We start from the raw sequence: 27,885 nt of genomic DNA on the forward strand, positions 1-27,885 counted from the left end.
GAAAAGTAACCAGTAAATCTAAAAATAATGACTTTTATTAATTAAAAGCTTTGTTTAAAAACTATTTTTAAAATTTAAATAATCATTACAATCCTATTAAATGTTATCAATATTTATATAATGTTACTAAACTCTGTTAATTACTTCTTTGGAAACCTGCTGAAAATAATCTGGAAAGTCACTGGCAAAGTTCGTGGACAACCATTCAATGAGCTTAATATTTTTAAAGTTATGCACTTGGTAATCAAAAGCAAAGTATAGTCCAACTTGACTGACTGAAGTTGCCTTGTTTTGGAGGTTATCACATTCCTTTGCAATATTGCTAGGATGATTTTGTGCGGTGTGGCTAGTTAAGGTGATTCCCTGGTAAAAGAACCCGCCATAGATTTCCAATGAAATTTGGTATGCTGTTGTTACAGGACAAGGAGATATTAAAAATGTAGTAAAAAGAGGGGGTCACCATGCTTGTTTTCATGCCACAATGCTGACTAATACGGTTATTTAGGTGACTTTTGGTAATATCTGTGAGCAACAAACAAGCTCGATTATTTTTCAATGCAGCATGTTATATCACACAGAGTTTTGATTGTTTATTCGTTTCTGTCCCAGAAAAAATGTGTTCAAATACCCTCCATTTTTTATCCTTTATAGGAAACATAATTTGGACATGTGCTGTTGGGCCCGTTATGTCTCCCTCTGTAGTATTTATTTCATTTGCCAAGAAAGTAGCCATAGATTTCTTCTAATTTTTTTTTCAGTTATTGAGGATATTGTTCTCATTGAAAATTAATTACAAAATAAAAAGTGGGGGTCACCATGCTCGTTTAAGAGAAAAGGAGCATTTATTTTGCTATCGAGCTTAGTTTGAGGGAAATCTCTTACGTTTTGTACGCGCATGTGCTCATGTGCGCGCGCTAATGACGCGAAAATTGTGTGCAGTAGGGATGCGCAATCCAATACTAAGGAATCACCTTAATGCAAAGGGCCCATTATGATAACCTCCTCTGAACAGTGTACTGCAGACCACTTTGGTTCAACTGCACACTTTGTTTCTTTTTTGTGTATGGTTTACATTGGCAGTGCACACTAGGCTATTATTATATATATATTTTTTACTTCCCAAAGATTGGTACATTGTAGGAGTCAACATTATTACACTGAACTCTTAGTCACAAAACCAGAACACTGTCAGTGTGGCCAGGAAAAATATGATTGGTAGAATTTGTGTCCTCCTTGACGTCGACGAGGTTGGGGGAGCTAAGGTAGCTGTCAGTGATAAAAGATCATAAAACATCAGTGAGAATTCTAGCACCTACATTGTAGTATTAAAAACTAAAAATAAATATACCTTAATTGACCACTCCTCCAATGGGGCTTTTCAGGGCCAATGGAAGCAAATGATGAAACAAATAATGCAAATGAACATAACGTGGCTAAAAATCCCAACTGGCAGGAGGCAGACCAGTTAGCTAGTTACAAGCGAGGCTGAGGAGTTGAACTAGGGTCTACTGAGAAAAAACTCCTGCTCAGTGGTCTGAGTGGAACTTGGACCCGTGACCTCCGGTTTTAAGTCCAGCACCTTAACCACTTGGTCATGCTGTCTCCACCCATAAAAGAAATGTCATGTCATATCAGGGGCAGTTTATCTTTGGGCAACAAAATCCAAAATGAACTTGCTCCAAATCTGGTCTTAAATTTTTTTAAAATAATGTTTCAGATTAATTTCTTAGAATAATAATTTTGGATCTCTCATTAACTGAAATTTCAAATGAAGCCAGAAACATTCCTTCCAGGAGTGTTGTCTTTGTTTTAGACTTTCTCAAAGTCTTCCATGGTTGTAGCTAGTTACATTGCACTCTTTGCACTTAAGTTTTGAGAGTCCCACGGCCATCCCTTGCTCTGAGCTTGGGTTTTGCAACTCAACTTGTGGGCTTGTCTATCACAGTTTAATTATTATAAGTCTTTATTTACTTGAGTTCAAGTTTCCTTTCCACACAGTGCATGTCAAGGCTTAGCCTGCGAACGCAAACGTTTTTCCAGCTGTCGCTTGTCTTGCCGAAAATAACGTCTGCGAACCCGAGCTAGGAAACAATTTCTGTGATGTAATGACTTTTGTTTCTCCTTGGCCAATCAGATTCCATGATAGAATGAAACTCGAGTGCTCCTCACAGTGAAAACCTCACGCAGTAGTTCTGGGGCTACTTGAGCTAAACTGTGATTGGCTTAAAATTCCTATGTCCTAGAAAATGTTTCCTGGCTTAGGTTCCCAGACGTTATTTTCGGCGGAGACAAGGGGGGGGGGACAGGGGGGTCAGAACCTCCTGCCTCCCGTACCCTGCTCTCCCGCTTCCCGTACCTTTATCTCACGCCTCCTGCCCTTTTCCGTGCTGCTCCCGTCCCTTGTAAATTGGCAGAAGCAAAACACATTCTAGTCATTTTGCTTCGCAATTCTTAAGCATTTCCTTTGTTTTTAAATAATTTAACAAGATTACCACTGCCATATGTTTCAATTCAATGGAGTTTTGACCTACTTGTTTATCTTCTTTGAGTTTCACCATTTAAGTCCATTTTCATGGGCTCTTCAGATTTGTTTCTGAAATCCGTTTTCAGTGACGACGGTCTCAAAAGTTAATTCTAAATTGTATCTTGTTCTGATAAAATATACGGATTTCCAGCAACCAGTCCGGCGTTTATTGGGGTCAGAGAATTAAATCATGGAAGTAGGATTTGATGGAAGTGCAGCCAAACGTCCCAGGCAGATTTCAGACATGCGTATTTATTGTTCGGGAAATCTAAAAGAAGTCTCCCATGTGCCTAGGTGAGCGCACTGGTCTCCTTCTGCTCCAAATGGTCGTTAGACCTGTTAAGTCTCCTTCCTCTTCCGAGTGAGACGTAAAACGAACCACTCCACACTCTCCAGCGCGCTCATTAAAGCAGCATTCAGTTGAGGCATCTCTACACCACGCGGTGAAATCTTTGGTCTGTTCTGATCCACGGTCGTAAGGAGCAAGCTCCCAAGAAGGTGTTTCATGCACGGACCTTTCACTGCTGCACCGGAAAATACTGAGACCTAATAAAATTGTCTTGGATGACATTGAGTTGAGATCGCCTGCTCGTCTCACCTTTTTGCAATTTGACAGCTTACGCGACACGTGCACTCGTGCCGCTTGACATTTCATGACCTATGACGTAATCACTGTAAACAGGTTTACTATTTGACCGGAAGTAAGCCTGTTTTTCAGCCCAAGCGCAAATTTTCATTTGCTCATTTGCTCAGAAGTCTTAGAAGTGACTGAGAAGACGTTAAATGCAAGTCAAATATATTTTGGTTTCACATTTTTGAAAGTATTCCAACGCATTGTTGAATTAAAAAAATTAGCGTTTTGCATTTCTCTCCCGCTTCCCGCCCTCTTAGAACTCCCGCTTCCCGCCCTTTCCTCTCCCACCTCCCGTACCCCTCCTGTCCCCCCCCCCCCCACAGACAAGCGACAACTGGAAATGCGTCTGCGTCTGCAGGCTAGTCATGGCTCAAACTAAAATAATCAACATCAGTAAAAATCATAACAAAACAGACTGATTACCACTGTAGGTTGTATGAGTATTGCACAGATCAGTGGAACAACATTTTGTGCAAATAGTTTTATTATTTTTGATACAGCCAACACCCAGACGTTCACAGTCAACTTTAGCTTTGCAAGTTAGGTGATAGACTTGAGGTTCTGTAGAGACAAAAAATACTTTACCATAAAATATCAGTAATAAAAAGCACCTTCACTTAATTGTGAACTTAGAATTTTTTCTATGTATCAAAGTTTCGCATTTAATTCACAAACATTAATATTCTTGTTGTTGTGAAGAAAGAAAAAAACAAACAAACAAATTCTGCAAGATTTACAAAACAATAAATTAACTGATTTAAATTCTAGATGACAGCTAGAGCAGAACCACAACATGTAACATTTATGATCATAACATTTATGATCATATTCTTGTGCTGTTTTGAGGGTTCAGTTACAGCGTGTCACATTTGCGTTATTCTCTGAAATTCCATAGTTTGTCAGTTTGAATCTGGCAAAAGTTTACATTCAACTCTGTTTTTTTTTAATGTTATTTTTGTGTCTTCTGAGACATGTAAATTGGCCTGTCCTTGATTTCCTAAACTCTATAGTGGCCAGTGATTGTTACAATTTTTAAGGATGAACTCAAGAAAACTTGTACATAATGACTTCCCCATTCAAACACTGTAATTGCCCAATTTGCACTAGTTGGGTGTCAAAATAAGAACCATGGCTCTGGTGAGAGTTCTTGAGACTAAATGGTGTTCAAATTAAAAGGGTTTGGCTGGAATGCTGGCAGTCTGTTTTTCTCTTGAAATTCAGCAGGGATTATGAGGAGAGACCTTGAAGTTCATTCCCTACTCAGCCATACTGCCCTTTTGTTTTCGCAATGGCTAAACACTTGTCTAACTAAGTGACCCTAAGAGAAAAGGCTGTCTGCCAGCAGTCTAGGGTCTGGGTGAGATTATTTAGGTTTCAAGCACTTGCAGCAAAAATAGTGCTTAGCTTTTTAATTTCCAGCTCTCAGTACACACCAGATAACTTGTTTCTGATGAGACGTATCATGCATGTATTCTCTGATCCACTGCAGTTCTTGATGGTATTACTGCAACCTGCATCCTGATCAGGTTCCTTTTTTGCTCCAAGGCAATTGTAGCATTTGAGAGAAGTAGCTGCAATACGTTAATATACCACAACTGATAAAGTCTGCCTTTAACTACCAAATTGCATGATACATCAACAAGTACTATTCTAATGCAACTGCACACAGGAAAAGACTCTCCCATCTTAGATCTCATTAAAACACTACTTTTGCAACACAAATGTCCCACAAGTCAGTTGTATTTTCTTGGTATATGCAAGAGCCATTTGGGTGTGTTAGTGAATACCAAGAAAATACAAGTGACCAGTGGGATGTTACATGGTACATGACAAAAAAGTATCGCATAGCAGTTTTATACCCTGTCATAGAAACTACAGTGGCAATCAATGCAGCAAACAATGCAGCAAACAATGGGTTGGCTGTAGGTGTATCCTACTCTTGCCAGTACTTTTCCCCTACTCCCCCCCCCCCCCCCCCCCACACACACACACCCAGCGAAGACCAGCATATATACAGTACAATAATATGTTTGAAAAATTGCCACATCTCTCTACAATTTGTGTCTACCAGTAGGTCTGCAAGACGCTCCACATCCGTATTGTACCATATTTTTTTTCTTTGAACTGATATTTTATTTATATCAATTAATTAAGCTCACCTGTCAAAGAGAAGTTGAGGAAAATCATCCCCATTACAGAAAGGGAAAGAAGGCACACCTTTTTGGACATTTCGATCTTCTGGAATTTTACCTGCAAAGATATTCACGCTTACTGCGTCAAAACAGTCTTTAAAGTACTCGCTATAGTACGAAAGGCGAATGAAACTATAGAACTTTGTGTCAACATAATACGTGTTTGGGCTTCATAATTCTGCTCATGAATATGCGACAACAAATGCCGACAAATATTTTTGCACTCGGGCTCGATTATCAACCCTCTTCTCATTCTTAGAGACGAAAATGACAGTCTTAACTTATTTTACAGTCTTTGTTCCCCACGTTACTCACCTGAAATAGAAATCGACACCAACCAAACTCAGCTGAGTTTTCTTTCTACTAACCTGTCTACTTTCTTTCCAGTTTCGTTCCGCGATCCGCGATGTTCTTCTTAGCCTATGTCACAGCCGCCTCTCCGCGGAAAAAAAATCGGAGAGAAAATCTGTCCGATTTCTTTTTCCGGGGAGAGGCGGCTGTGACACAGGCTATGTTCTTCCGGTTTAACCAGTTGTAAAATTATGGTCAGCGGAATTTCAATACGTTTTGTAAGCGTAACGAAAGCGAACGAAAGCGTAACTTGAGCAACTTGAGCAGTCTCAGAAGGCTTGCGGTATACAAAAGGTGAGAAAACAAGTGTTTGAGTTTAGCTAAAACGTATAAAAGGGACATAACTACGTACTTGAATATGCACTTTGCTCAGCTGTAAGTAGAAATAGTTTTAACCTAAATGAACATTTCACTCGATTCGCAGTTTGTTGTTGTGGAAAGCGGCAGCCATGTTGTTTTCTGGTACTTTGATATGCTTCAAATAACTCTCAAACATTCTCAAAATAGACACGAAAACTCCAAGAAAGATGATAATTGACAAACGAAGCAGTGGAATAAGCGTAGTGTTTTGCCCTAAATCTCAAGTACCATCTTTCAACCTAGGTTCTGTGTTTCGCGCGGATTATATATTGCATAAAAAAAGTTTCTTCCAACAGCACCATCTTCAAAACGCTTTAGCTCCAAAATCAGTACAGTGACACCCAATATTTGCTGCGTTTCTGCATAAGTTGGTTGTAATCTAACTACGGCAAAAATTTCAAAACAATCTGAATATGAGAACCTTAATTTGAGGCATGAACGTAAGAAAAAGTGGCCATGAGGTCAAGGTTGTGTTGATGGGTATACAGCGGTTTACAGTAATATCGAGTATCGCAAGTAATTAGGCAGTTACTTTGGTTTTGGTTTTTATTTTGGTTTAGCTGAGTAGACTAATTGGTAAGTAATAGGTTTGGTTTTAGATTTACAACACTCAATCCACCTTAGGAAAAACGATGGCGGCTGTACATTTTACCACAATGCCTTGTGAACCTAACACAGCCTAAAAGGCACATGGAAAGCAAAATGTCTACAATATTTGTCCCTGTACTAAGGATATTGAGCACCCTAGATTTGAAGATTTTTTATGTTTCTGTACATTTTTATGAATGTTGTTAAGGGTTTCGTGTGCTAAGAACTATGCGTAAATGTACCAGTTGCCATCTTTTTTCCTACGGAGGATTGAAAACAGCCTTATGACAAATTTACTTCATTGTGATCGGCTGAGAGTAAGCATATTTATCGCTAATTTTCAGTGTCCACCGCAGTGCAATTAACATGTCATTCTCAGTCATATATTAAATGATTTATTGTGAAAATGAATGATTTACACTACTTGTGATATGTGAAAATTCTTTAAAATTGCACTCACCTTAATTCCCTAAAGGCCAATATATATTATTTTGAGAGCATTTTCAAATATCACTTGCGGTTTAAAATTATCCTTGATTGCACTCACATTCATACGATTTCCCTTACAATGCTTATTTTGTTCAATACATGTCTATCATACCTATTTACAGCATGACAGAAAAATTCAAGAGGCTAAGAACCCTGTTACCAAAGCCTGTGGATACCAACAGTCAAGCTGTACCAGCAGTGAGTCTGGATGACCTTAGAAAACAACCAAGGAAGAAAAAGATATTTAAATGCAACCAGTGTGGCAAGCATTTTGGTTCATCTTGTAATCTCAAGAAACATAAAATAACACATATGGAAGTAAAGCCTTTTAAATGCGATTACTGCCACAAGACATTCGCTCAATCAATACAGCTTAAAAACCATGAGCAAACACACACAGGAGAGAGACCTTTTGCATGCAGCCACTGTGACAAGAGTTTTCGTCAGACAAGATGTCTCAAGCGACATCAAAGAATACATACAGGTGAAAGACCATTTTCGTGTGACCAGTGTGGCAAATGTTTTACCCGGCGTGAAATTCTCCAGGTACATAAAAGGGCACATACAGGAGAAAGACCATATACGTGTAACCAGTGTGACAAGAGTTTTATTCAACCGTATGATCTGAAAAGACATATACGAGTACACACAGGAGTACTTCCTTATAAATGCCAGGAATGTGGAATGTGTTTTAGTCAGTTAGGGTATCTTAACAGACATATCAAAAGGCATGCGTCAGGAAAGTATTTTCGATGTTCACAGTGTGGTCGGTATTTTAAGAACAGTGTGTGCTTTTCTAGGCATCAAAAACTGCATGCTGTAGAATCGCAGTCACCTCCTGAGGAGTGTGTAACTGCTTCAGTATAAACTTTTTAGCAACTATGACAGGACATAAACAAGTGCCTATTAGGCCCTTATATTTATTTTGGACTGTGGCATATAATTATTACAGAAAGCAAGAGAACTCTGCAGTTGCTATTTAATTAAAGGAGTGCATGAATTATTTATTTTTCAAGGGCTGTGAAGCTTAATCTGTGCTTAGAAGGAGCATTCTCAATGCTTTGTGTGCTATGGTACAAGTACATCATTTTCATGTATTTTTCTTGTTGTAAAAATGCACCCTTGATGGAACCAAAGTCGCTGAAATGTTTAGGTTACGTAAACTGAGAATTTAGGTGATGTGGATGCTACAATGGCAAAGCGTCTATTTCACCAAATGAGTTCATTTCACTGTAACCTCTGTTTGAGTAAAAGTCTCCATGGGTCTCGTGCAGTTAGGTGTTAGGTGCTTTAGGCGGGAAATTTCAAATAAGCATCTCTTGCTACATGTAGCAGAGGTTAAGAGTCGCTTTTAATATAGTTTATGTCCAAATGGGGTTGTAACTGCTTATTGCCATTCATAAAAAGTCATCTTCAAAGCATGAAAATAAAAAAGTTCAAAAGTAACCGAGGTGGATGCATCATGATCAGTATGTGCAGAACAGGAAGTTTTGAGAGGTGAGGAATGACTTTTTTATTTGAATCATAGTTCTGCTTTCCTTTTGATCAACTTGTGTCTGTAAAGTTTGCTTCAGTGACGTTAACAGCGATGCATATTATTTTGTAGAGGATATGCAGCCCTTTTATGCAATGAAGTGGTTCCAATGCTGGTCTTTGATGGCTTGCCTTTACCTATGAAATCCCCTGAGAGAGAAGAAAGGTGGAGGTCAGTTTAAAGAAATTTTGGAAGTTGGTTTCTTTTTATGATTGTAATTACTGGTAAAGTGTTATTGTTCGTGACAAAAGCAAATAAGATTTTCTAGATCTGACTGTGTGGTGCACTTTGTGGTTGGAAACATTATTTTTGACACATATCTGCACACATTTTGCACATATCTTATTGTTCAGTACTTAATTTTTGATTATTACTTGACTTTGGCTTATGTGAAATGCATCAATTGATGAACTTTTCTCATGTAAGTTTTTGTTTCCACTTTCACATGTTGTAGGTCACTGTAACTGCTACAGTTCTGCCATCTACTGACTAGTGTTTCAGGAAGTGAACTTGAGCTACAACTGGATTAACAACAAGGTGTTAGAAAATAACCCAAAAAAAAAATCTGCACTGATTGGTTTAAAGTCATGTTTCTATTAAACAATTAGGTCACGAGTTCGAGATTTCTGAGGGTGCAGCCCGAGTCAACTATCATGCATAGAAATCAAGAGCGAATAATGTAATTGTTTTAGTACAGATGTACTAGTCGTTCAAAACTACATCTAAATGCTCTTCACAGACACTTCGAAAACGCAAAGAAGTGGCCGCCATTTTGGTATCATGTAATGATGGCACGAGCAAAGAGAGTTGACATTTTGATGATCAAAGTAAACAAGTTGTTTTGGTTTTTTTCATTATGGTGTTTTCTAAAAGAAATGGAAAACATGTTCTCCATATTTCTATCAAGTTATATCGAAGGAAAGTTTAGGAGAACTCAAAAAGCGCTGGAAACACTTGCCTAACAGCTCGTGTTCCCAAACTTTCACTCATGCTTCTATTGTGCAATTAGATTATGAGCTCAAGATTTCTATCGCAGCCCAAGTCAACTATCATGCATAGAAATTGAGAGCGAATAATCTAATTGTTTTAGTATTAATCTACTAGTCGTTCAAAAATTTATCTAAATCCTCTTTACAAACGCTTCAAAAACGCCAAGAAGTGGCCGTCATTTTGTTAACAAGGGCACACTGCTAAGCTACATACTATCTATCACAGAATAGAAAGCGAGTAGCATAGCCAATCAGAGGGTGACATTTGTGATAGAACGCTAGTAGATTTATACTAGTAAACAATTAGATCATGAGCTCGAGATTTCTGAGGGCGCAGCCCAAGTCGACTATCATGCATAGAAATCGATAGCAAATAGTCTTATTGTTTTAGTATAAATCTACTAGTCGTTCAAAACTTCACCTAAATCCTCTTCACAGACACTTCAAAATTGCCAAGAAACAGCTGTCATTTTGTTTACAAAGGCACACTGCTGCGCTACTCACTACATGTATCTATCACAGAATAGATAGTGAGTAACATAGCCAATCAGAGAATGGCATTGTGATAGAACGCTAGTAGATTTGTACTAAAATTCAGAAGAAACATGTTACATTCCATTTCTTAATTAAAAGTTGCTCATGGTTTGACAACTGTCCATATCTGATAAAATATACTTAGAGAATAGAAATTCATATCAAAGTTCCAGAATTAATGAAAACCAAGCACATTGTGACAAGGGAGGTTGAATTGTTTCCTGGAAGATAACGGAATGAATCCAGTAATTAAGATGTTTGTTTTAGTATCTAGCAAACTATCCATTTCTGTCACCCTACTTGTGACCTGCTCCTCTCCGTATACACTCAATGCAGAAATACATGTCCTCTGAATGCTTTCTGATTTCTAACACATTATGTGGGACTTTTGCAATATGCGTGCTCAGGGTTTCAGAATATTTCCTGGCTGGGTTTGAATTTGCAAACATGGAACATCTCCTGAAAAGCTTAATTGGGAAAGTGGTCATGTAAGATATATTTCTTTATTGATCTATGTATGTAATTATTACATAATTATTTATTTATTCATTTTATTTATTTATTTATTTCTTTATTTATTTATTTGTTTATTTATTATCTCATTGCCATATTTCAGACTTGCTTGGGCTGCTATCAGTGACCTGCGGGGCCTTTATTTTGAAGAGCACCACCTTGCGCTTCCCAAAATATGCGCATTCCCTCAGGAAACTCTTCTTTTAATACATTTTAGAATAAAGGAAGAGTCCCTGTGGACAGTTTCTTCACATTCTTTCATTTCTTATTCAATTTTGCAATACCTCTCTCTTTTCCAAGTTGACACGTTTTTTCTTCTCGTCATGGAGCTTTTCGATCAGGTCTTTGGTTTCCTTCTCTTTTTCTTTTAGTAACTGGACATGACTCTGTTCCCTAGCAGCTGCCCTAGTTGATCTCTTTAAAACATAGCCGTTTTGGACTTTTGGACGTAGGGAGCACAGATAACGCTGCATTCTGGAGACCTCACCCTTAGCTCGGCCGTCTCTATGTTGTCCAGGATCCATTTCTCAGTTACTAGTCCTACGGAACTTCTCTGAAGGATTTCCACATTTGAGCAGGGGATCCCTGACAAATGTCTACTTTTGAAAACACACACAAAAAAAGAATATCCAGCTAACCTTTCTTTGAAAGCATTGTTACAATGTTGTCTATATTCTGTTCGGAAAATATCTTTCCCATAACTAAGTTTAAAGGACCAATCTTTAAAAATAGCAACTTCTTGCGAAACGTTCCAGTCATTACGTACCAGTAGTAAAGGAACAAATCTAATGACAACTAGTGCATTGCAGTGGCACTTGATTTTAACCATTTGGGGTGACTGTAGGTGAGGGTAAAAAAAGGACCCAAGATGGAAAACGTCTGTCACACTCACTTATCCTCATCGGGCCCATGAGGACTCTTGAGGCCGGGGAAAACTTCTGTCAGGTGGACAAGAATCTCCGACAAGGGGACCATCAAGCACTTAATAACTGGCAACAAGGGAAACAGTGAGTTTTGTTTCCTCGAGATCCTCAATGTTCCCCGAGGCGGAGGGAAAACAAAACTCACTGTTTTCCATAGGGTCAGTCACTGAGTGTTTTGCTATACCTACCAACTCAAAAATGGAAGAAACTGCGAAAAAATTGTTTGCATTGCCCCAGCTGGCACTCGGCCAGTTCCGCGGTTTCAAGGTGCACGACCTGAGCACGCGTGAGTCGAAAGTTCAAGTTGTTGTCTCCCTAGGGATTTAGTGAGTTTTGACCCATGACACGTGAGACTTTCTCCTCCAATCGGAAAACGTGTTTGAGCTGGGAGGTATAACAATATTCTTCTGTAGCCCAAGAGAGACACGAGCACTTTCAGCCCTTCGTTTGGTTTTCGTGGCATCTGGAAAGACCTTTTTAACACGATCAAATGTACTCGCATCTACTGGCTTCAAATCCGGGCGGTTTTAACAAAGCTCACTTATATAACTAATTCGAGATAGTTGACTTGTTTTAGGATATAATTTATCCACCTTGGGTTCTTAGTACCGTAAGATACCAGGGCTGGAAGGCCACACTCCATCCCCACACCGCTTCGTTTAGAAGTTAGCTTAAATAAAGAGATTCAGTATAAACTCTTACTCGATGGAACCTCTTAAAGAGACAGAAGTAAGCCCTGGCCAAACGGACTTGCAAGTAGTCGCAAGTTGAACCTGTACACGTAAGTCGCAAAAAAACGATATCCCGTATTTCATTGGCTGATAGGTTGCTATAACAACGAGTGGACGTCACTCAACTTGCGTGACTTGGGTTGGGTGGCCAAATAAAACGCTGAAAAACTTGCGTCGACTTGCGTGCAAATTTGCTTTCGACCAAAATTAGCAAGTTATCGAAAGTCAACGGAAGTGCACGCAAGGCCTGGCCAGACTTACTCACAAGTAGCCGCAAGTTGAACTTGCATGGAAACTTGCGTTGAGTGATCAAACGGACTCGCAAGTTCCTCGCAAGTACACGCAAGTCGCAAAAAAAATCCTATATTTCCTTGGCTGATAGGCTGCTACAATAAAGAATGGAGTCACTCAACCTGCGTGACTTGGGTTGGGTGGCCAAATAAAACGGTGAAAACCTTGTGTCGACATGCGTGCAAATTTGCTTTCGACCAAAGTTAGCGAGTCATCGCAAGTCAACGCAAGTGCACGCAAGGCCTGGCCAAACGGAGTCGCGAGTTTTCAGCTTGCGCTTACTTGCGTGTCTGTTTGCCCAGGCCTTAAGAGGAGAGTTGGCCTGCGTTCCAGTCATTTTATTTCCAGGCGCGAGAGGTTAGCGAAATATTTTTCTCGTGATAAGGATTTTTTCTGTTTTGTCTTTTGTTTTTTGTTTGTTCGTTTTATTTATTTATTTGTCGTTTTTGTTTTTTGCTCCCAGCCAGGAACGTTTTCTGTTCGCCTCTCGCGTTTGGAAAAAGAAAACGACCTCAACGTAGTCTAAAGTAAAGATAATATAAATTCTTTTTTTTCTCTGGGACCAAATGAACTGATGAACATCGAGGCCTCCGTGATACATGTAATTTGTGATAAAGCGGTTTTCAAATGAGTGTCGTCACTGTGTCGTAAAACCAAAACCAAACTAATTAGCGCGAATCGAGCCTACCAATTTCAAAGCGCAGTAAAACCAAAACTAAAATCAAAGTAATTGCCTGATTACTATTCACTCTCTAATTAGTTAATTTGAGTGTCGAAAGTAATCAGGCAATTACTTTGGTTTTGGGTTTGGTTTTACTACGGTTTGAGATTGGCTGAGTTGTAATTGGTTTGGTTTTGGTTTTACGCCACTCATTTGAAAACCGCTCTAAAACCGCTCGAATGGTACATAAATTAATATTTTGCCGACGCGGAACAAAGAACTGGCTGCGAGCGTAGTAAGCGAAGGTTCGTGACCTTTGAGTGTGTTCGGTTGTGCAATGAAGGGAAAATAGGAAAGGTTCAACTTTATATCACACAATAAAAGGGTACCCCAGTGCTTGTTGCCGAATACCGTCACAATAAACCATTGTTCAAATGCCGTTCAATTAACAAGCTTGCCATCTATCAAGCAACAAAAGCGAAAGTTATTACCGGCATTACAGAGATTGATAAGTACGTCAACAGACAATAGCCCGGGGTAAATAAATTACTGATGTAACTGAAAGGTCTTATACGGTGCATACACGAAAACTTCTACAGGTCAAAGCAGTTCTTCAGAAAGAGCACTCCTCTAACAGGAAGAGACAAGGACAAGTAAGAGAGTTAAGGTAAACTCGAGATGATGGAAAATTTAACGTTGTTGTCAGTGCAGCCATGAAGCTTCTGCTTACAAGAAGCGATTTAATGTAGCCTTTTTTGTTGTTGATTGAAAATTTGCATTGCTCTCATTGCGTTTACGTGACACTTTTGGGCAGTTTGTAGAGCAAAACGTAACCAATATGAAAATTGCAGATTTGGTTCAATCGCGATTTAAAGTGTTCTTAACTGAGGACTTGTTCGTAAGTTAACTGAAATGTTCTTATCTCTGCTGCTTTTAGTGGAAAAGATGCCTCCAGGGTCTAGACTACAGAGTTATGCACCTGATGTAGTTAAAGGAAAAGCGATCCTTTTCACATTTCTCGCAAGTTTTCTTGCTGTATACAAAGGACAGCGTAAGTTTTTTCTTTTGTTTGTGTTTTTTTTTTTTTTAACTCCGGGAGATACAGCAGAGTGTAACCGAGACATTTGAAACTTGAGAGGTTAACTAATCGAGTTCGAACGGTTTTGTTCGAAAGTACCACTCCCACCATAGTAACATGCAAACAAATATCGTCCTGTTACGTGGCTTTAAAACGATACAATCCTACACGCACAGGCTTGTTCTGAAAAGTATGTCTTTCGGAAAATGAAAAAAATTTCGACTGAAAAGATTAATCCTTAGATTTAGGCGAGACTGCAATAAAGAAAAACCGTTTTAAGATTCACTTGTGTGCATAGTAGATAAACTGGTTCCCTGCTCCCGGACTTTATTATCGACTAACATTCACAGAACTTTTAGCCAAATACCTTAAGAAGAACTGATTGGCGATTATGATATGTTGTTTTAACAAGTGATGGACGTAACAAAGTGAAAATGAAATTGAAAGTGAAACTAAATTTCTTAGCTCTTAGCCATTTACTTTGTTTTGTATCAGTGTTTTGGATACATGTGAAATGTATCTATGCGACATCATTTACCAGTGCCGGTTTCGATGTTTGTAAATGTATTCCACTTTGCACAATGATTGTCTCTGTTTACCCCTTAGAAATTTTTCTTGCAATTCTAATTTCGCTGAGGTCTTCTCGTTCAACTAAAGCTCGGTAAGCGTTTAACCACTGAAATAAGTTAGCTTAATTTCAAGATCGACGTTTTCAATCGCCGATTCTGGCAATATTCAAGTAAAGATCTGATTGCGGAGAGAACTATTAAATGCAGTCTGAAACCGAAAACCAACAAACGTAGTTTGCCTCTGGAAATCGTTCTGTCTGGTAAATCTTTTTATTCCTAATTAAAGTTTGTTGCTCTTTTTCGTTTTTCTTAAGGACCATGTTTACTGTATTTTTTCAACCTTTTTCTCATCTCAAGTTGACGACCTAATTTTAAAGTAAGCTTAAAAGCTTACTTTAAGTTGCTTTTAGCGAAATTGTTAAACAATCCAGTTTCTCGACTCCTTTAAAGTTGTCAGACCTGTTTTAGTAAGTTGTAAACAGGCGTCAATTGGCAGGTGCGGTTGTCTCTTTCTCGAGTCAACAATGTTCAGAAATGATGGCGTTTCTTTCGGCAATGGCTTAGTGTACTTGTTCGAAGAATCGCTATTTCTTCTCTAGGGCATCAAAAGCAACTATCAGTGTAAAACTACGCAATATCGATGAAAATAATAATTGAAGGTTTTTATATGCATGCACGCTCCGAGGGCATTCTTTCGATCAACTCGTGTTTGTTTAGTTAATTAGTTAAGCCGATCTGTGGGTGCTTGTTTAGCCAATTAGTAAACCACTCTTGCGTCAATGCGAGTTTGCGAGGTCATGCTAACCAAGGTTTTGTTTTCCCTTTTCTGTACAGTAGCATCAGCCTCGACGCCAAACTTGGCGTCCTCTGTCAACCTTCAAACTTACTCAGCGGTTTCTCCAAGTGGCGGCGTCTCACCCACCCAGACGTCAGTTTGGCCCTCCTCGACTGCCAGCCCCAGTCTACCTCAGACTTTTCAGATTTCCATTCAGTTGTCTCAGACAACCTGGCATGAAGATCTCTATGACAAGCAGAGTCCGACGTTTGTTGCTTTGGCAACGAACCTAACCACGGCGGTTTCGGATGCTCTCAAGACGGTTGGAGATGCGACGGTTGAAGTTGTAGAATTCAAACCAGGAAGTGTAATTGCTGTTCTGGATGTAACGACGTTAAGTTCAAATGAAAAGGCCATGAAGAGCAAGCTTACAGAAGAGATGAAAGATGGACAGCTTGGCGGTTTCTCTGTTGATCCGACAGTCTACTCTGGAACTCTATTCGAAGTTGTTCTCAGGGTCGTATCAGCATGTAACGACTCTTTCGCAGACAAGGGCTTTGATCAGAAAGAAGAATTCGAGAGGGCCTTAAGCAGTGAGATGTCGGCCAATCCCGAATTTCTTGGTGCTAACATTCAGCGCATCGATTGTTCTACAGCAGGCAACATCACCATAGTAACAGCACGTGTCCAGATAGGTGGTCCATCAGCGTCTAGTCCATATAAGGAGTTGCGCCGCCTGAGAAGTCAAGTTGATGCCGGCCGGGTTGGCAACTTCACAGTGGTCCCTGATTGGAAATCATACACTCCTGGAGAAAAAGTGTTTTACGTATACGTCACACTGCAGACGGAGACTGCCGACGCGGCGCTAACCAGGAAACAACTGGAGCAGTTCGTTGAAAGCGAATTTAAGAGTGAAGACAATTTTAGGTATGTACACGCCACCACGCCTGACAGTAAAACTGCGATCATCGAGATTGGAATGGCTTCGTCAACGCCCGAGTTTCTTTCACTGGCACTTAGTCCCCTTGCTGCTGATCTTAACAGGGCAAAACTTGGAAACGTAACAGTTGTTAGGAAAGAGAACAGAGTCACAGTCGATACGAGGTCTTTGACAAGAAAGATATTCGAAGTAACCTTCGTGCAGTACGTTTCAAGCTGCGAGAGTGACTCGAACAATCCGGCACTCCACAAGAATCTTAGCCAAGGTTTCTGGCAGTTTATAGACGAGAGCATGAAAGCCAATAAGATCAAGGAAGTTTACTTGGAAACCAAGCTCAAAATGATAAAATGTCAGAACTCTACAACTCTACGAGGCTTTGCTTACATTTACTTGAAGCCGACTGCACAAGATGACATTGGACAGTTCGTTCGGCCATTTTATAAATGTAAAACGCTAATTAATATTTACAACGCGGGCATTAGAATAACGCTCAAGACACCAACACAACCCGATACCAAGGGACAGTGGTCCCCTACAATCGGCGGCGTGTCGGTGACTTACGTCTGTCCTAAGCCTAAGCCTCCCACTAAACCACCCACGCTTTCCACCGCGAGCACAGCCACGCCGCAACCCACAAGTTCACCTTCGACCACAAGACCGCCAACAACTGAAGCTAGTTTATCCAGTACTGGAAAAACCACTGATGAACCTTCAAACGCTACCGAACCCACTCATCCACCAGAAACAACGACACCGACGACACCACCGACAACCAGAGTCATTCTCCCAACCCTGGCTATCGAGCCGGAGTTGTACGTCAAGCTGAAGCTCGGACTAACCTGGGGCGAGTTTTGCTCCAAGAGGGATGCTCTGAAAGAGAGGATAGCATGGAACGTGCGTGACAGTAACGACACCAGGGTGTCCCCTGACAGGATTGTTTATATCAATGTAGAGCGAAACTGCGCGGACCTTGGGAAAAAAGACGAGCTGACAGTGGTGTGGTTTTATGTTTCTAAATCTGGCTCCAAAGAAGTGCACAAGGATCTGACTTTAAAAGTTTATGAACTCTTTAAGATGTTCTTTGAGAATGGTAACACAAAACAATTGGGGCCTGACTTCCAGGAAAAGGTAACGCCTGTGGCATTCATACTTCGATAATGATAGCAGCTTTTATTTAAATCGTGCCAACCAAGTACGGCTAACGTGTCACCTTTTTCGCTATTCGTTAAGCTTTCTGGGTAAATATTTACTTGTCTTAGCTGATGGTTCATTCATCTTGCCGGTTTGCTCTCGATCCTCTAACTTTCAGCTTGCTTACCCCTGGTAGTTCACAGCTCACCATTTTGGGTGAGGCCTTGCCTTAAATTCATATTTCAACTGTTTATCTGTTTGTTTAAGAACCGCCAATAATTACCAAATTTAGTTGAGTAACAAATGTTTGGTGGACAAATTAAGCGCGCTAAGATCATGCTCCACAAGTGTGCATGAATCATTTGTGAGTACTTTCTCATTTTTATTTTGCTTACGGTTTTTTCCAGGTTGTTCAAGTAGAGTTGGCTGGCAACGACGCTGCGAATTACGAAAAACAGACTGACAATAAGATGCCCTCCTGGTTGATTATTCTCCTCGCCATTGCTGGAGCCGTGGGCCTGTTTCTCATGCTGTTAGCATGTTGCTGCGTGAGTTATACTTCTTTGTTATACTTTTAGAATTTCAAATCTTCATGTGACTTTTGACATTATTATTGAGTTTGCTGAGCTCTTTAGCTCTGTATGATTAGTTTACTGTCCAGCCAATCATAGGAAAGAAGGTGTCTCCTCAGCTAATCATTTTGGCGTAATTTGACTCACGCCAGTCTCGTTTCCCGCGCTTGCGCGAACGTACCATTTGAACTGTCACAGAATTGCAGCAAATAAAACCAACTGTCCCAGTAGTGATCACACAATTGTTAACTACACCTCAGAACGGCTGGAATCGCTTGTTTGTCTCCAGAAAAGGGGATAGCTAAATCAATGAACTGGCATAATCAAACCTGAGCCACTGTCGCGATCTCTTGTCATCTGCTCAGGCTGTGATCATAGGTGGATTATTCCACTACACGCTAACAATTAAATTATGAACTCGAGATTTCAATCGTGTGATGGTGACGAGCGCGTAACCAGCATAGAAATCGAGAACGAATAATCTAATTCTCTTAGTATATATCTACTAGTCGTTCAGAACTTTATCTAAATCCTCTTCACAGACACTTCGAAAACGCAAAGAAGCGGCCGCCAGTTCAATAACAGTTGCACACTACTAGGCTACACACTATCAACAACAGAATAGGTAGTGAGAAGCGTAGCCAATACGAAAACGGCATTCTTTAAAAAACGCTAGTAGATTTGTACTTCTGGATGACAGCGTACGATAGCTCCGAAAATCAGATTGCAGCATTTGCATTAGCATACTTGTAAAATTCTACTAATCTTAGGTTATGGTGTTTTGTTGTCTTCAATAATTAGCGGTTTTTTTATTAAATTCATGGTGCTACTTCTAGTTGCGGGGGACAAGCAATTCTTGTAACTCTATATAAGAAAAGAAAAAAAAAATTAAAGTTCGTAGTTCAAAGTACTTCGAAACCCGTCAAAACTGATTCAAAAATTGTTTACCACTGCAGTTGTTTTGCTGCGGTGTGAGACGGCGCAGACGAAGGAGAAAATACGGAACAGAGCATCCTCAGGTGCTACATGTAGTTCATGTTGATAGTAACGACCCGGCGTCAGGAGCAACTCAAGAGAACGAGCAGAAAAACGGCATAGGAAAAGGCATAAAGAAAGCAGAGGAAGATGATGGGAAAAACATGAGAGAGCATGGCGAAAAAGACGGGTTTAAGAATGATGGATACGAATCTGACAGTATAGATAAGGTAAACAAGCGAGCAGCAAACTATGGCTTAAGCAGATGATACTATGTGCGGTCACAGTCAACTTAACTTTTACAATTAAGAGGTGAAAAAAAAAGAAAAAGAAAGAATCATTCAAAACAACCACCCATTATGTAAAAAACCTTTACTAGCGAAAACAACTGTGGAGCCCTTTAAATGGGGCTCAGTCACGGTATTTTGAGTTATTTTGCCAACATACAAAATTACCTTTAAATGGTAGGAAACCTGAAAATAACAGTTTAATAAGATAGACAAACACCAAAGACATAATGATAAATCATAAAGGAACAAGGATGGCTGAGGATGGAGAAGATTGACACGGATTACAAACGACGAATTTGAAAAATTGAGGCTAAACATTTCAATATGCGCAAACCGTGACTGAGCCCCTTTAAGATGATCTGGATCAGGATAAATGATCCAAGATCACTCGAATCTTGGTGCATCAAAGGAACAAATGATACCGCTCTGAGCAAGGATTCGTCGGTTCTTTTGCTGCACCATAATCCGAGTGATCTTAGATAAGTGACCTTTATTTAGATGATGCTAAACAAACGTGCACCAAATCTTTTTCAGTCTGAAACAACACAGAATACCACCGACGGAAAAGGAAACTGCTCGGACCAAGGAGACAAATCACCAACAAGAAAACCCAAAGCAGTTATTGACGAATCTAACAATGCCTACGGCTCCCTAAACAAGACTGATGGTCTTGGAGAACACACCTATGCCTCCCTTAACAAGGCAGGCAGTGGGGATAACAGCAGAGGAACCAGCGACAACAATAACAGTGCAGGGTATATCGCGATGACTGCACCTGTCTCTAACGGAGGTATTGACAGGAGCGGGGACAGAAGTCCAGGGGCAGACAGCAAGAGTAAAGACAGTGGGTCCTCGGATGTAAATTCCGCGCGAGCTGGTAAAGGTGGAGAGGTGAGGAAACTAAATGAAACCTTAGAATTGAGCCATGTGTTCCATGCGCACTAGCAAGTACTTAGCACTTTTTCTCGTACAAATTTTTATTCAGAGCCCAAACAGTGGATCCAAGCCTAGAGGGGCCTCTCTCATCAAAGCCGACGCTGGCCCGAAAAGCGGAGAAAGAAGAGGTTCGAATGTTTATTACGCATCTATCGATGATGATGTACCGCTGACTCATAAGACAGGAACTGTGGGCATTGTGGCGCTAGCGATTAGGAACAAAAATGAAACGAAAAAAGAGAGAGAATTCAAGGTGAGTATATATTAAAACATTACCAGTGATTCTCAAGAAGAGAGAACTCTTAACTGATCTACTTATACAACAATTGATTAGTTACATTTTATCACACCTTTTATAGGAAAGATATGTTTACAAACGTTTTTGTCCAAATTTCGAGACTGAAACAAAAGAACTCTTCGTTTTAGCAGCCAAAAGTTCTATTGTTGGCACATTAAGACGAAATCCGATTTCAATTTCAATTTTTAGCAGACAAAAACCTTGTACTAGAATAACTTTAAGTGTATTACAGTCCTTTTTGCATTTTCCTGAGACAACACCAAAAACAGTTTTCTATGGGAAGTCGAGGAAAAAAATTTCAAAGTTCAGAGAAATTCTGCAAACACAGGTAGAATTTCATCATCAGTTTCATTTCACCAGTACTTTCAATTGTTTCATATGAACTTCAATATTTGTTTTCGACAATTTTTGCTGTTAGAAATGATGATCTCTTTTGAGAAGATATTTAGAACAGTTTCACAGAAGTTTCCAATGTAATGGAAATAATCTTGGTACCAAGTTTTCTTCCACTTGTTAGTCGAGATTCTGGTGGACTCCCTCTTAATAACAACAGGTGGCGTCACCAATATCTTAGCTATAACAAATCGAAGGAGGCGTTTATCTGAAAAAAGTCTTGGTCATATGGCCTGCAGCAGCTAGGGATATTAAGATATTGATAAGCTTGGGTTCCATGTTTGCCTTGTAATGTAGAACCTAGACAAGGACGTGCTTAATGAAGCGGTCAAGTACCCACCTGAAACCGCCAGTAAAAACAGATTCCCGGATGTTCTACCAGGTGAGTGGGCCCTCCATTGATAACAATAAATGTGTCGCACATTGGCCATTATCTTAAACAACCCGTTTTCCGAGTTGTCTGGTTTGTCTATACAGCTCAGTAATCTGAAAAGGAGCCTCGATTGTGTTTCCTTAGAATAATAGAAACGGTCACTCCGTCGCTCGCCTTCAGTGTTAACCCTCGCGTTGGACGCGGTTTGACGTGTTGCGCACAGACAATAAGTTTTCCCATGCCAGTGCAACCAGAGTTGTCATTTTCGTCAAGCTTGTACAGTACGGTGCAAACACTAAAGAAACGGGATTGATCCCAGCGTCAAATTTTCCGGCAACGATTGAACGAGGATCAAACTTAATAAAGTTTGTTATATTATTTATTCATTTTAGAATTGTGTCGAATGCGAAAATAATGGAATGAGAGAGTGTTGTGAAATTTTCACGGCTTTTGGCCACCTCTATTTTTCTGTTCCACTCACTCTTATTTATATAGCATAAAACACATATTAAGAATAATCAAACGTAAAAGATTAGGGACGAAAAATAGAATAACACCCATAATGTTATGCTTTATCTTGGATAACACTATACACGTTTCAGTTAATTCTTGGTTATGTTTTGGGTACGACTGATCTTCATTGCCACTTTTTATTGTGCAGCTCCCAGAACTCGAGTCAAGTTATCCACTTCTCCCGATTACATCAACGCAAACTGGATCAGGGTAAGGATATAAATCAATCAGTCAACCAGCCAATCAATCAATCAATCAATCAATCGATCAATCAATCTACCAATCATTCAAATGAAAGATGAAATTTCAGTAAGCTCCTAGAGCGCAAAGTTGAAAAGTTAGCCTAGAGAAAACTAAAGCTATAACGGGAATCGTATCCATGCCCGGAACGATACTTCTGCAAATGTTTCACCAAACTGAACGGTGACGCAGCTGGGAGTGCCAATTATTACAAGTTTTAATTACATCTGTTAAATTTTGAGGATAGGACATTACCTTTAAGACTTTGAACTAAATCGTATAGTGTATATAAAATGCGAACAAACGATGTATATCATAAAAGTAGAGACCACACTTGCATTGTAAATGCGAGGGATAGTATTGCAAATAAAACCATGGTTACTTCAGCATCGTGCACTACCCTTTGTTGATCATGAACGCCTCTCTTTCACCTTTAAGGACCACAAAGGGCAGATATCCTACATAGCTACCCAGCATCCTCTGCATGCGACCACCGAGGATTTCTGGCGAATGGTCTGGGACCAAAAAGCGCATACGGTTGTCATGGTGAACGATGAGGAAAAAGAAAAACCGGTAAGACTGGCTGTTATAGGTGGAGAGGAAATGGCTGCCAAGAGAGGTGTCATTAGAAAATTCTCGATAGGGTTCCCTAACCAACCCCTCCCCTTACTCGCCAAAAAAGTCTGTTTAATTCCCAGTATATGAAAAAACCTTTGACCACTCTCCTTAACGACTAAGCCACAGGAAAATGAAAACAGACATTTATTTTCGTGCGGTTAATTGTTGTTTCTCCTTAAGGCTGAATTCGTGGATTACCTGCCAAAAGGACAAGGAAACTCAAAGCAATTTGGTGGCATCAATGTTACAGTCAAACAAATAACAGAAAAAGCGGACTACCTTTTGACTGTTCTGAGCATCGTCGAAGGAAAGGTGACGCACACCAATTTTTTGCGGTCTAATTAAAGTGATTTTAAAAATATTTAGCAATTGAAATTACCCAAAACATTTAGCCATCCACTCATAGCACGCGTTATACTGCCTCATCTTTGTAAGGTTTAAACATGTCGTTCAGCCAATCAGCACGCATGATATCAACACATAAAATTGTAATATCGAGTAATATTCACTTTGGCAAAGTTTAATTAGAAACTTGTTATTTTATTTGCATTTTAGAATGCAGCCTCCCCGCGTGAAGTCTCGCACATGAGATTCACGTCGTGGAAGGAGCGCGCCATGCCCAACGTGGCTCTGTTTGTTGCTTTCGTGACAGCCACGAGGGAAGCGAGGAAGAAACATGGCCACACCAAGGCTCCGACCATTGTACACTGCAGGTTAGAAATGGAAACTGAATTCATGTCAGCCCAGCGTAGCAAAATGTAATCCTAAACTAGTTTTCTGAATTTCCTCCGCATTTTTACCTCACAATAAAGATTAGCGAAAAAACTGAGCAACGACGTTTCGGTGTCATCCTGGCACCATTTTCAAGTTAAAAAATATTTGTGCGAAAAGTAAACTAATTTATACCAATGGTAGAGGTGCTAATCTTTATTGTTAACTGTATTTCCAAATTTAATCTTATAAGAATTTTTACCTCAGTCATAGTAATTAGAGAAAGCTCAAAACGAGTATGAGAGAGTTTTCAGTGAATTTGACCGCTAAACAGAACAACGTTCACTCGTCTTTCAGTGATGGTCTTGGTTTCAGTGGCGTGTATATCGCTGTGGATATTGGTATAAAAAGCCACGAGGAAAGTAAAACATCAGTTGTTGATGTGTTTGAGTTGTCCAAGAATCTCCGTCATGACCGACATGGCATTGTTTGTACCTTGGAACACTACAACTTTATCTATCAGGTAAGTTATAATTGGCAGATCATGAGCCACATTGGCTCATCTGTGTTTGCGGTAACTCACGATTTCTCAACATGAAATAACAAGGGGTATTGCTAGCAACATGTATGGGATGCTAGTCCGTAGCAGGTAAATGCCCTCCCCCTCCACCCCAGTCGTTTGTTGGGTTGTTCCAACCTTTCACCGGACCGTCCCATTTTAAATATGCGTAAGGGGAGAGAGGTGCTATGAACTACAGTGTAGTGCCTGAGCCGCGACCTAATCATGTACGGCAACTACGGTCAGGACTCAATCCTGGTTTTCTCGTTTAAGAATCCAATTCCCTAACCAGCAGTCCATCAGGACGTTCTTAAGCACGGTTTGCATCACACGTGGTACTCCCTTATATTGGCTCTATAGGTGTGTGTGGCCTCAAAAGCAAGGCTCGAAAAAAGTGCCATCCGGTCGGACCGGATAAGCAGATTTTCCTGCTGTGCAACTAACGTTTCAGTCTTACTTGCCCAACGGTTATGGGCCCAGACAAGTCGTCTGCCAACTAAATAAGAAAAAAAATAAACTAAGACGTGCCCAGGACAAGCAAAATTTGAGAGCTGATTGTCCAAAGGCCAAGCTGGAATTCAAGTTGTTTTCGAGCCTGCAAAGGGTATGGTGTTTTAGCGGTTTTGGTCTGAAAAAGTGTATAGATTTTGCCCATTTTTGTCTGAAATACTTATAGGGTGTGTTTTTCACTCTGGCTTGGCATTGGGTATTTTGTTTAGAAGGATTTTTTTTTTCTTTTCGCACGAACACTGGCAAAGTTGTAGTCCTTCTCAAATGTTTACGCAAATGGTAGCCATTTCGGGTTAGCTGCGGTCACATATTAAGCCTTGTAGTAATTTTAGAGGTCCGAAATGGGGTATGGATATTTCGCTCAGGTCTGAAAAAGGGTTTGGAAAATTACAGATTTTGGTCTGAGATAGGGTACAGGTTTCAAGGTTCGCGCCATACACCTTTGGGAAGTGACCCCCTCCGTGTCTTTTACCACGTATCGTACCATTACAGACTGCGTGTTGACCTCATATTCCTGATGTAAATTACAACCATCGAATGTCACACCATGTTAACACCATTTTGAAAATAGCGGAAAGTTCGCCCCGATATTTCTGATTATTATACATTGAACTCATTATCTCTTTTCTGATTGGTCGAAAGCGTACAGTGAAGTTTCGAAATCAGCGCCTTTGACGTCATCTAGCTGCAGATTATACAATAATCATGTCAAGCACACTCAAGGTCACGAGTAATCATGTCATGTATGACCGCCGTGCATGATTTCTAAGTGTAATCATGTCAAGTTCGCGCGCTTTATGTTGCTTGCCGTTAGTGAAGGAGCAAAAACATGACTTCCATTTAACCCCTACCTCGACCTTGATTAGTCTGGATATCGCAAAAACCTCATCCAATAATTGTTTATAAAACGTTCTAAATATTATTGTTGCTGATGTATCATTTCAGGCTCTCTATGAATACACGGTGAACTACAACGAATCTATTGAGGTAATGTTTAACATCTTTGCTACTGTTGTAGTTGTCAGGGCCAATTACACCCTATCATGGGTTCGAATCCCGTTCAGGCCTGAATTTTTTTTTTTTTTTCAGGCTTTAATTTTACAACTGCTTAAGTTGTGTATATAACTGCGATGATTAGTCGTGCCTTCATATCTTTCTCTGCAGTTCAAATGCATGATCTTTAATATATTATATGGCTAGCTCAGTGAGCGGGCAAGATGAATCAAATCCTGCGCTGTGATTGGCTACCCGAGCGGGCAAAATGGAGCTATCTTGCCCGCTCGGGACTACCCGCCGTGTCGTGCAAGAAAAATTTTTCCGAAAGCCATATAATAAATCTTTTATTGACCAAGCTTGTTCGGTCAAGATGGCTTGACATTGGCCTCGTTTTTTTTTTTCTTTTTTTTTGCGAGTTTATGGACCGAGACGGAGTCGAGGTCCATAAACACGCAAGAAAAGAACTTAGCCAATATCCAGCCATCTTGACCTCACACTTGGTCAATAATCCATACATATTCACTTGCACACACCATATCATGTGAGAGTGTGAGCGTTGGGTACTCAATTCGGTTGTGGATTTACAAATACAGAGGCTGCGCAATAAAAAAAAAAATTCATGATACTGAAAATTGTTTGCTCCACGGTACCAGAAAACTCGGGGGATTTCAACAGATTTGGAAAAAAGCAGAAGTTTAAAAGCTTTTGGCTCCAGTAGCTATATTTTTTAGAAATGAAAATGTCGTAATTATCACGAAAATTCAAGTTTCTTTACCTAACAATGGCTAAAGAAGCAGTTTTTTTTTCGTGCAAGCGGTACAGGAGAGGGTACCTCTTGATGGTCGACCGCTGGTCAAGGAGAACGTTGAGCGTTGAGTTGAGCTTGATATAGACCAGGAAACAAACGGATCAATGTACAAATTGTTTTTTTTTTTTCAACAAGGGAAGTTTATTCACCGTCTTTACTCTTTTCCATGATTCTAATAATTATGACAAAATATGCCTCTTTTCCATCGGCTGCCTCCTTAAAGTCTTGTTCAGGAAACTACTAAAGAGACGAAAGGGACAGAAACTTTCCTATTACTTGTTATCTTTTTTTGTTTTTGTTTCAGTAATAAGACGCCTTTGAGATCCTGGATGCAACGATTTATCATCAGGACATTTTTATTTATATATAGCGATGGAATTAGTTAAAAGAACAAGTGGAGTGCAATTTGTTATAGTAATAGGACCGAGTGGAGCCCAATTCGATCTTCAATCATACGAGAGATTAACAAAATCAGACGACAGCGTATGGAGCCCGATTTTTTTTTTAATTCTCAGTACGATGACACGTACACGGTCGTGTTTCGATTCGACCAAAATCCAGTCTGCTGATAGCCAATCAGATTCGTAAATTCTTGTTACAGCTTTGATCATTTGCAGTAAGTGTCTATAACATCCAGATAGGACATACCTTATGAAAGTAAGGTGGACAAAACCTTCAAAAATATTTTCTTTATGCTAGATCAATTCCGTCTCAAAGTTTCACAAGAGGTGTTCATGGTTCAGGCGGAGGCGATTTTGAGCGATATGAGTTTCACAATTTATCGCTTTGCTAAAGTAGGATATATTCCCAAATGATAAATAAAAATCTCAGCACCATCAACAAGCATTTTATGCAGTGTAGGGTTGTTCTTTTACTAGAATGGATTTTTTAGACCAGATTTTTTTTCTTTCTGGTAAAGAAGTGGATTTCAGGTTACAAGAAGTGTAACCATACGGACCATTAAATGAAGAATGGTGTTGCTGATGTTTAGATAGCTTTTAGATAATCCGGAATCGTAGTGTAAATCGTAATTTATGTGTTCTTCAAGGAATTGTAGAAATGAAAATATGAAGCTATTTCAATAAAAAAAAGCTGAAAAATAATTAGAAAGAACATTTTAGTCTAGATGGCAGTCATGTATAAACAGTAGATTACAAGATTAATTTTGCTGAAGCCATGCATGTTACAATAACGAGACGTGTAAAATTGTTTGATTGAGTGTTATCAATAATGCATACTTTGAATTTAATGGCAATAAAAGTCAAAAAAGTGTCGAATAAGATGAA

The 27,885-nt window shown here is 39.7% G+C and overlaps 3 protein-coding genes and 1 pseudogene across 4 annotated transcripts; 2 read left to right on the plus strand and 2 right to left on the minus strand.

Annotated features, from left to right (window-relative positions):
- Positions 1-17: 17 nt before the first annotated feature.
- On the minus strand, positions 18-5,837 carry LOC110040049 (uncharacterized). The gene is made up of 5 exons (XM_020745238.2): positions 5,719-5,837; positions 5,318-5,408; positions 4,592-4,729; positions 3,582-3,719; positions 18-1,266 (listed from the first exon to the last, which is right to left on the minus strand). The coding sequence occupies exons 2-5, from the start codon at positions 5,385-5,387 to the stop codon at positions 1,166-1,168; spliced, it is 447 nt and encodes a 148-aa protein (XP_020600897.2). The 5' UTR covers positions 5,388-5,408; positions 5,719-5,837; the 3' UTR covers positions 18-1,165.
- Positions 5,838-5,931: 94 nt separating this feature from the next.
- LOC110040047 (uncharacterized) lies at positions 5,932-8,584 on the plus strand. The gene is made up of 2 exons (XM_020745237.2): positions 5,932-5,995; positions 7,261-8,584. The coding sequence occupies exon 2, from the start codon at positions 7,262-7,264 to the stop codon at positions 8,003-8,005; it is 744 nt and encodes a 247-aa protein (XP_020600896.2). The 5' UTR covers positions 5,932-5,995; position 7,261; the 3' UTR covers positions 8,006-8,584.
- Positions 8,585-10,828: 2,244 nt separating this feature from the next.
- Positions 10,829-11,683, minus strand: LOC149108398 (uncharacterized; annotated as a pseudogene).
- On the plus strand, positions 11,288-27,885 carry LOC110039981 (uncharacterized). Of its 2 annotated transcripts, XM_089295399.1 has the most exons (15): positions 11,288-13,981; positions 14,252-14,365; positions 15,796-17,804; positions 18,215-18,355; positions 19,336-19,584; positions 20,179-20,535; positions 20,630-20,833; positions 21,569-21,653; positions 22,306-22,367; positions 22,836-22,970; positions 23,196-23,327; positions 23,571-23,728; positions 24,084-24,249; positions 25,741-25,782; positions 26,904-27,885. In XM_089295399.1, the coding sequence occupies exons 2-15, from the start codon at positions 14,260-14,262 to the stop codon at positions 26,904-26,906; spliced, it is 3,849 nt and encodes a 1,282-aa protein (XP_089151525.1). In that variant the 5' UTR covers positions 11,288-13,981; positions 14,252-14,259; the 3' UTR covers positions 26,907-27,885. The 2 variants fall into 2 exon arrangements, with proteins under 2 accessions (XP_089151525.1, XP_089151524.1); XM_089295398.1 differs by lacking the exon at positions 11,288-13,981 and having other exon boundaries at positions 14,018-14,365.

The sequence above is a fragment of the Orbicella faveolata genome, unplaced genomic scaffold, assembly GCF_042242905.1.
Source record: "Orbicella faveolata isolate gen_17 unplaced genomic scaffold, um_ofav_v1 contig_26, whole genome shotgun sequence".
NCBI classification, from domain to species: domain Eukaryota; kingdom Metazoa; phylum Cnidaria; class Anthozoa; order Scleractinia; family Merulinidae; genus Orbicella; species Orbicella faveolata.

Excerpts from the sequence above, each read along its gene's own strand:
- LOC110040049 (XM_020745238.2), bottom strand. The coding sequence starts at position 5,387 with ATGTCCAAAAAGGTGTGCCTTCTTTCCCTTTCTGTAATGGGGATGATT. Across the intron at positions 3,720-4,591 it reads CATCAGAAACAAGTTATCTG|AACCTCAAGTCTATCACCTA; the intron begins GTGTGTACTGAG and ends TTGTCTCTACAG. Across the intron at positions 1,267-3,581 it reads TACTCATACAACCTACAGTG|CTACCTTAGCTCCCCCAACC; the intron begins GTAATCAGTCTG and ends TATCACTGACAG.
- LOC110040047 (XM_020745237.2), top strand. The coding sequence starts at position 7,262 with ATGACAGAAAAATTCAAGAGGCTAAGAACCCTGTTACCAAAGCCTGTG.
- LOC110039981 (XM_089295398.1), top strand. The coding sequence starts at position 14,227 with ATGTTCTTATCTCTGCTGCTTTTAGTGGAAAAGATGCCTCCAGGGTCT. Across the intron at positions 14,366-15,795 it reads TGCTGTATACAAAGGACAGC|TAGCATCAGCCTCGACGCCA; the intron begins GTAAGTTTTTTC and ends TTTTCTGTACAG. Across the intron at positions 22,971-23,195 it reads ATGAGGAAAAAGAAAAACCG|GCTGAATTCGTGGATTACCT; the intron begins GTAAGACTGGCT and ends TTTCTCCTTAAG.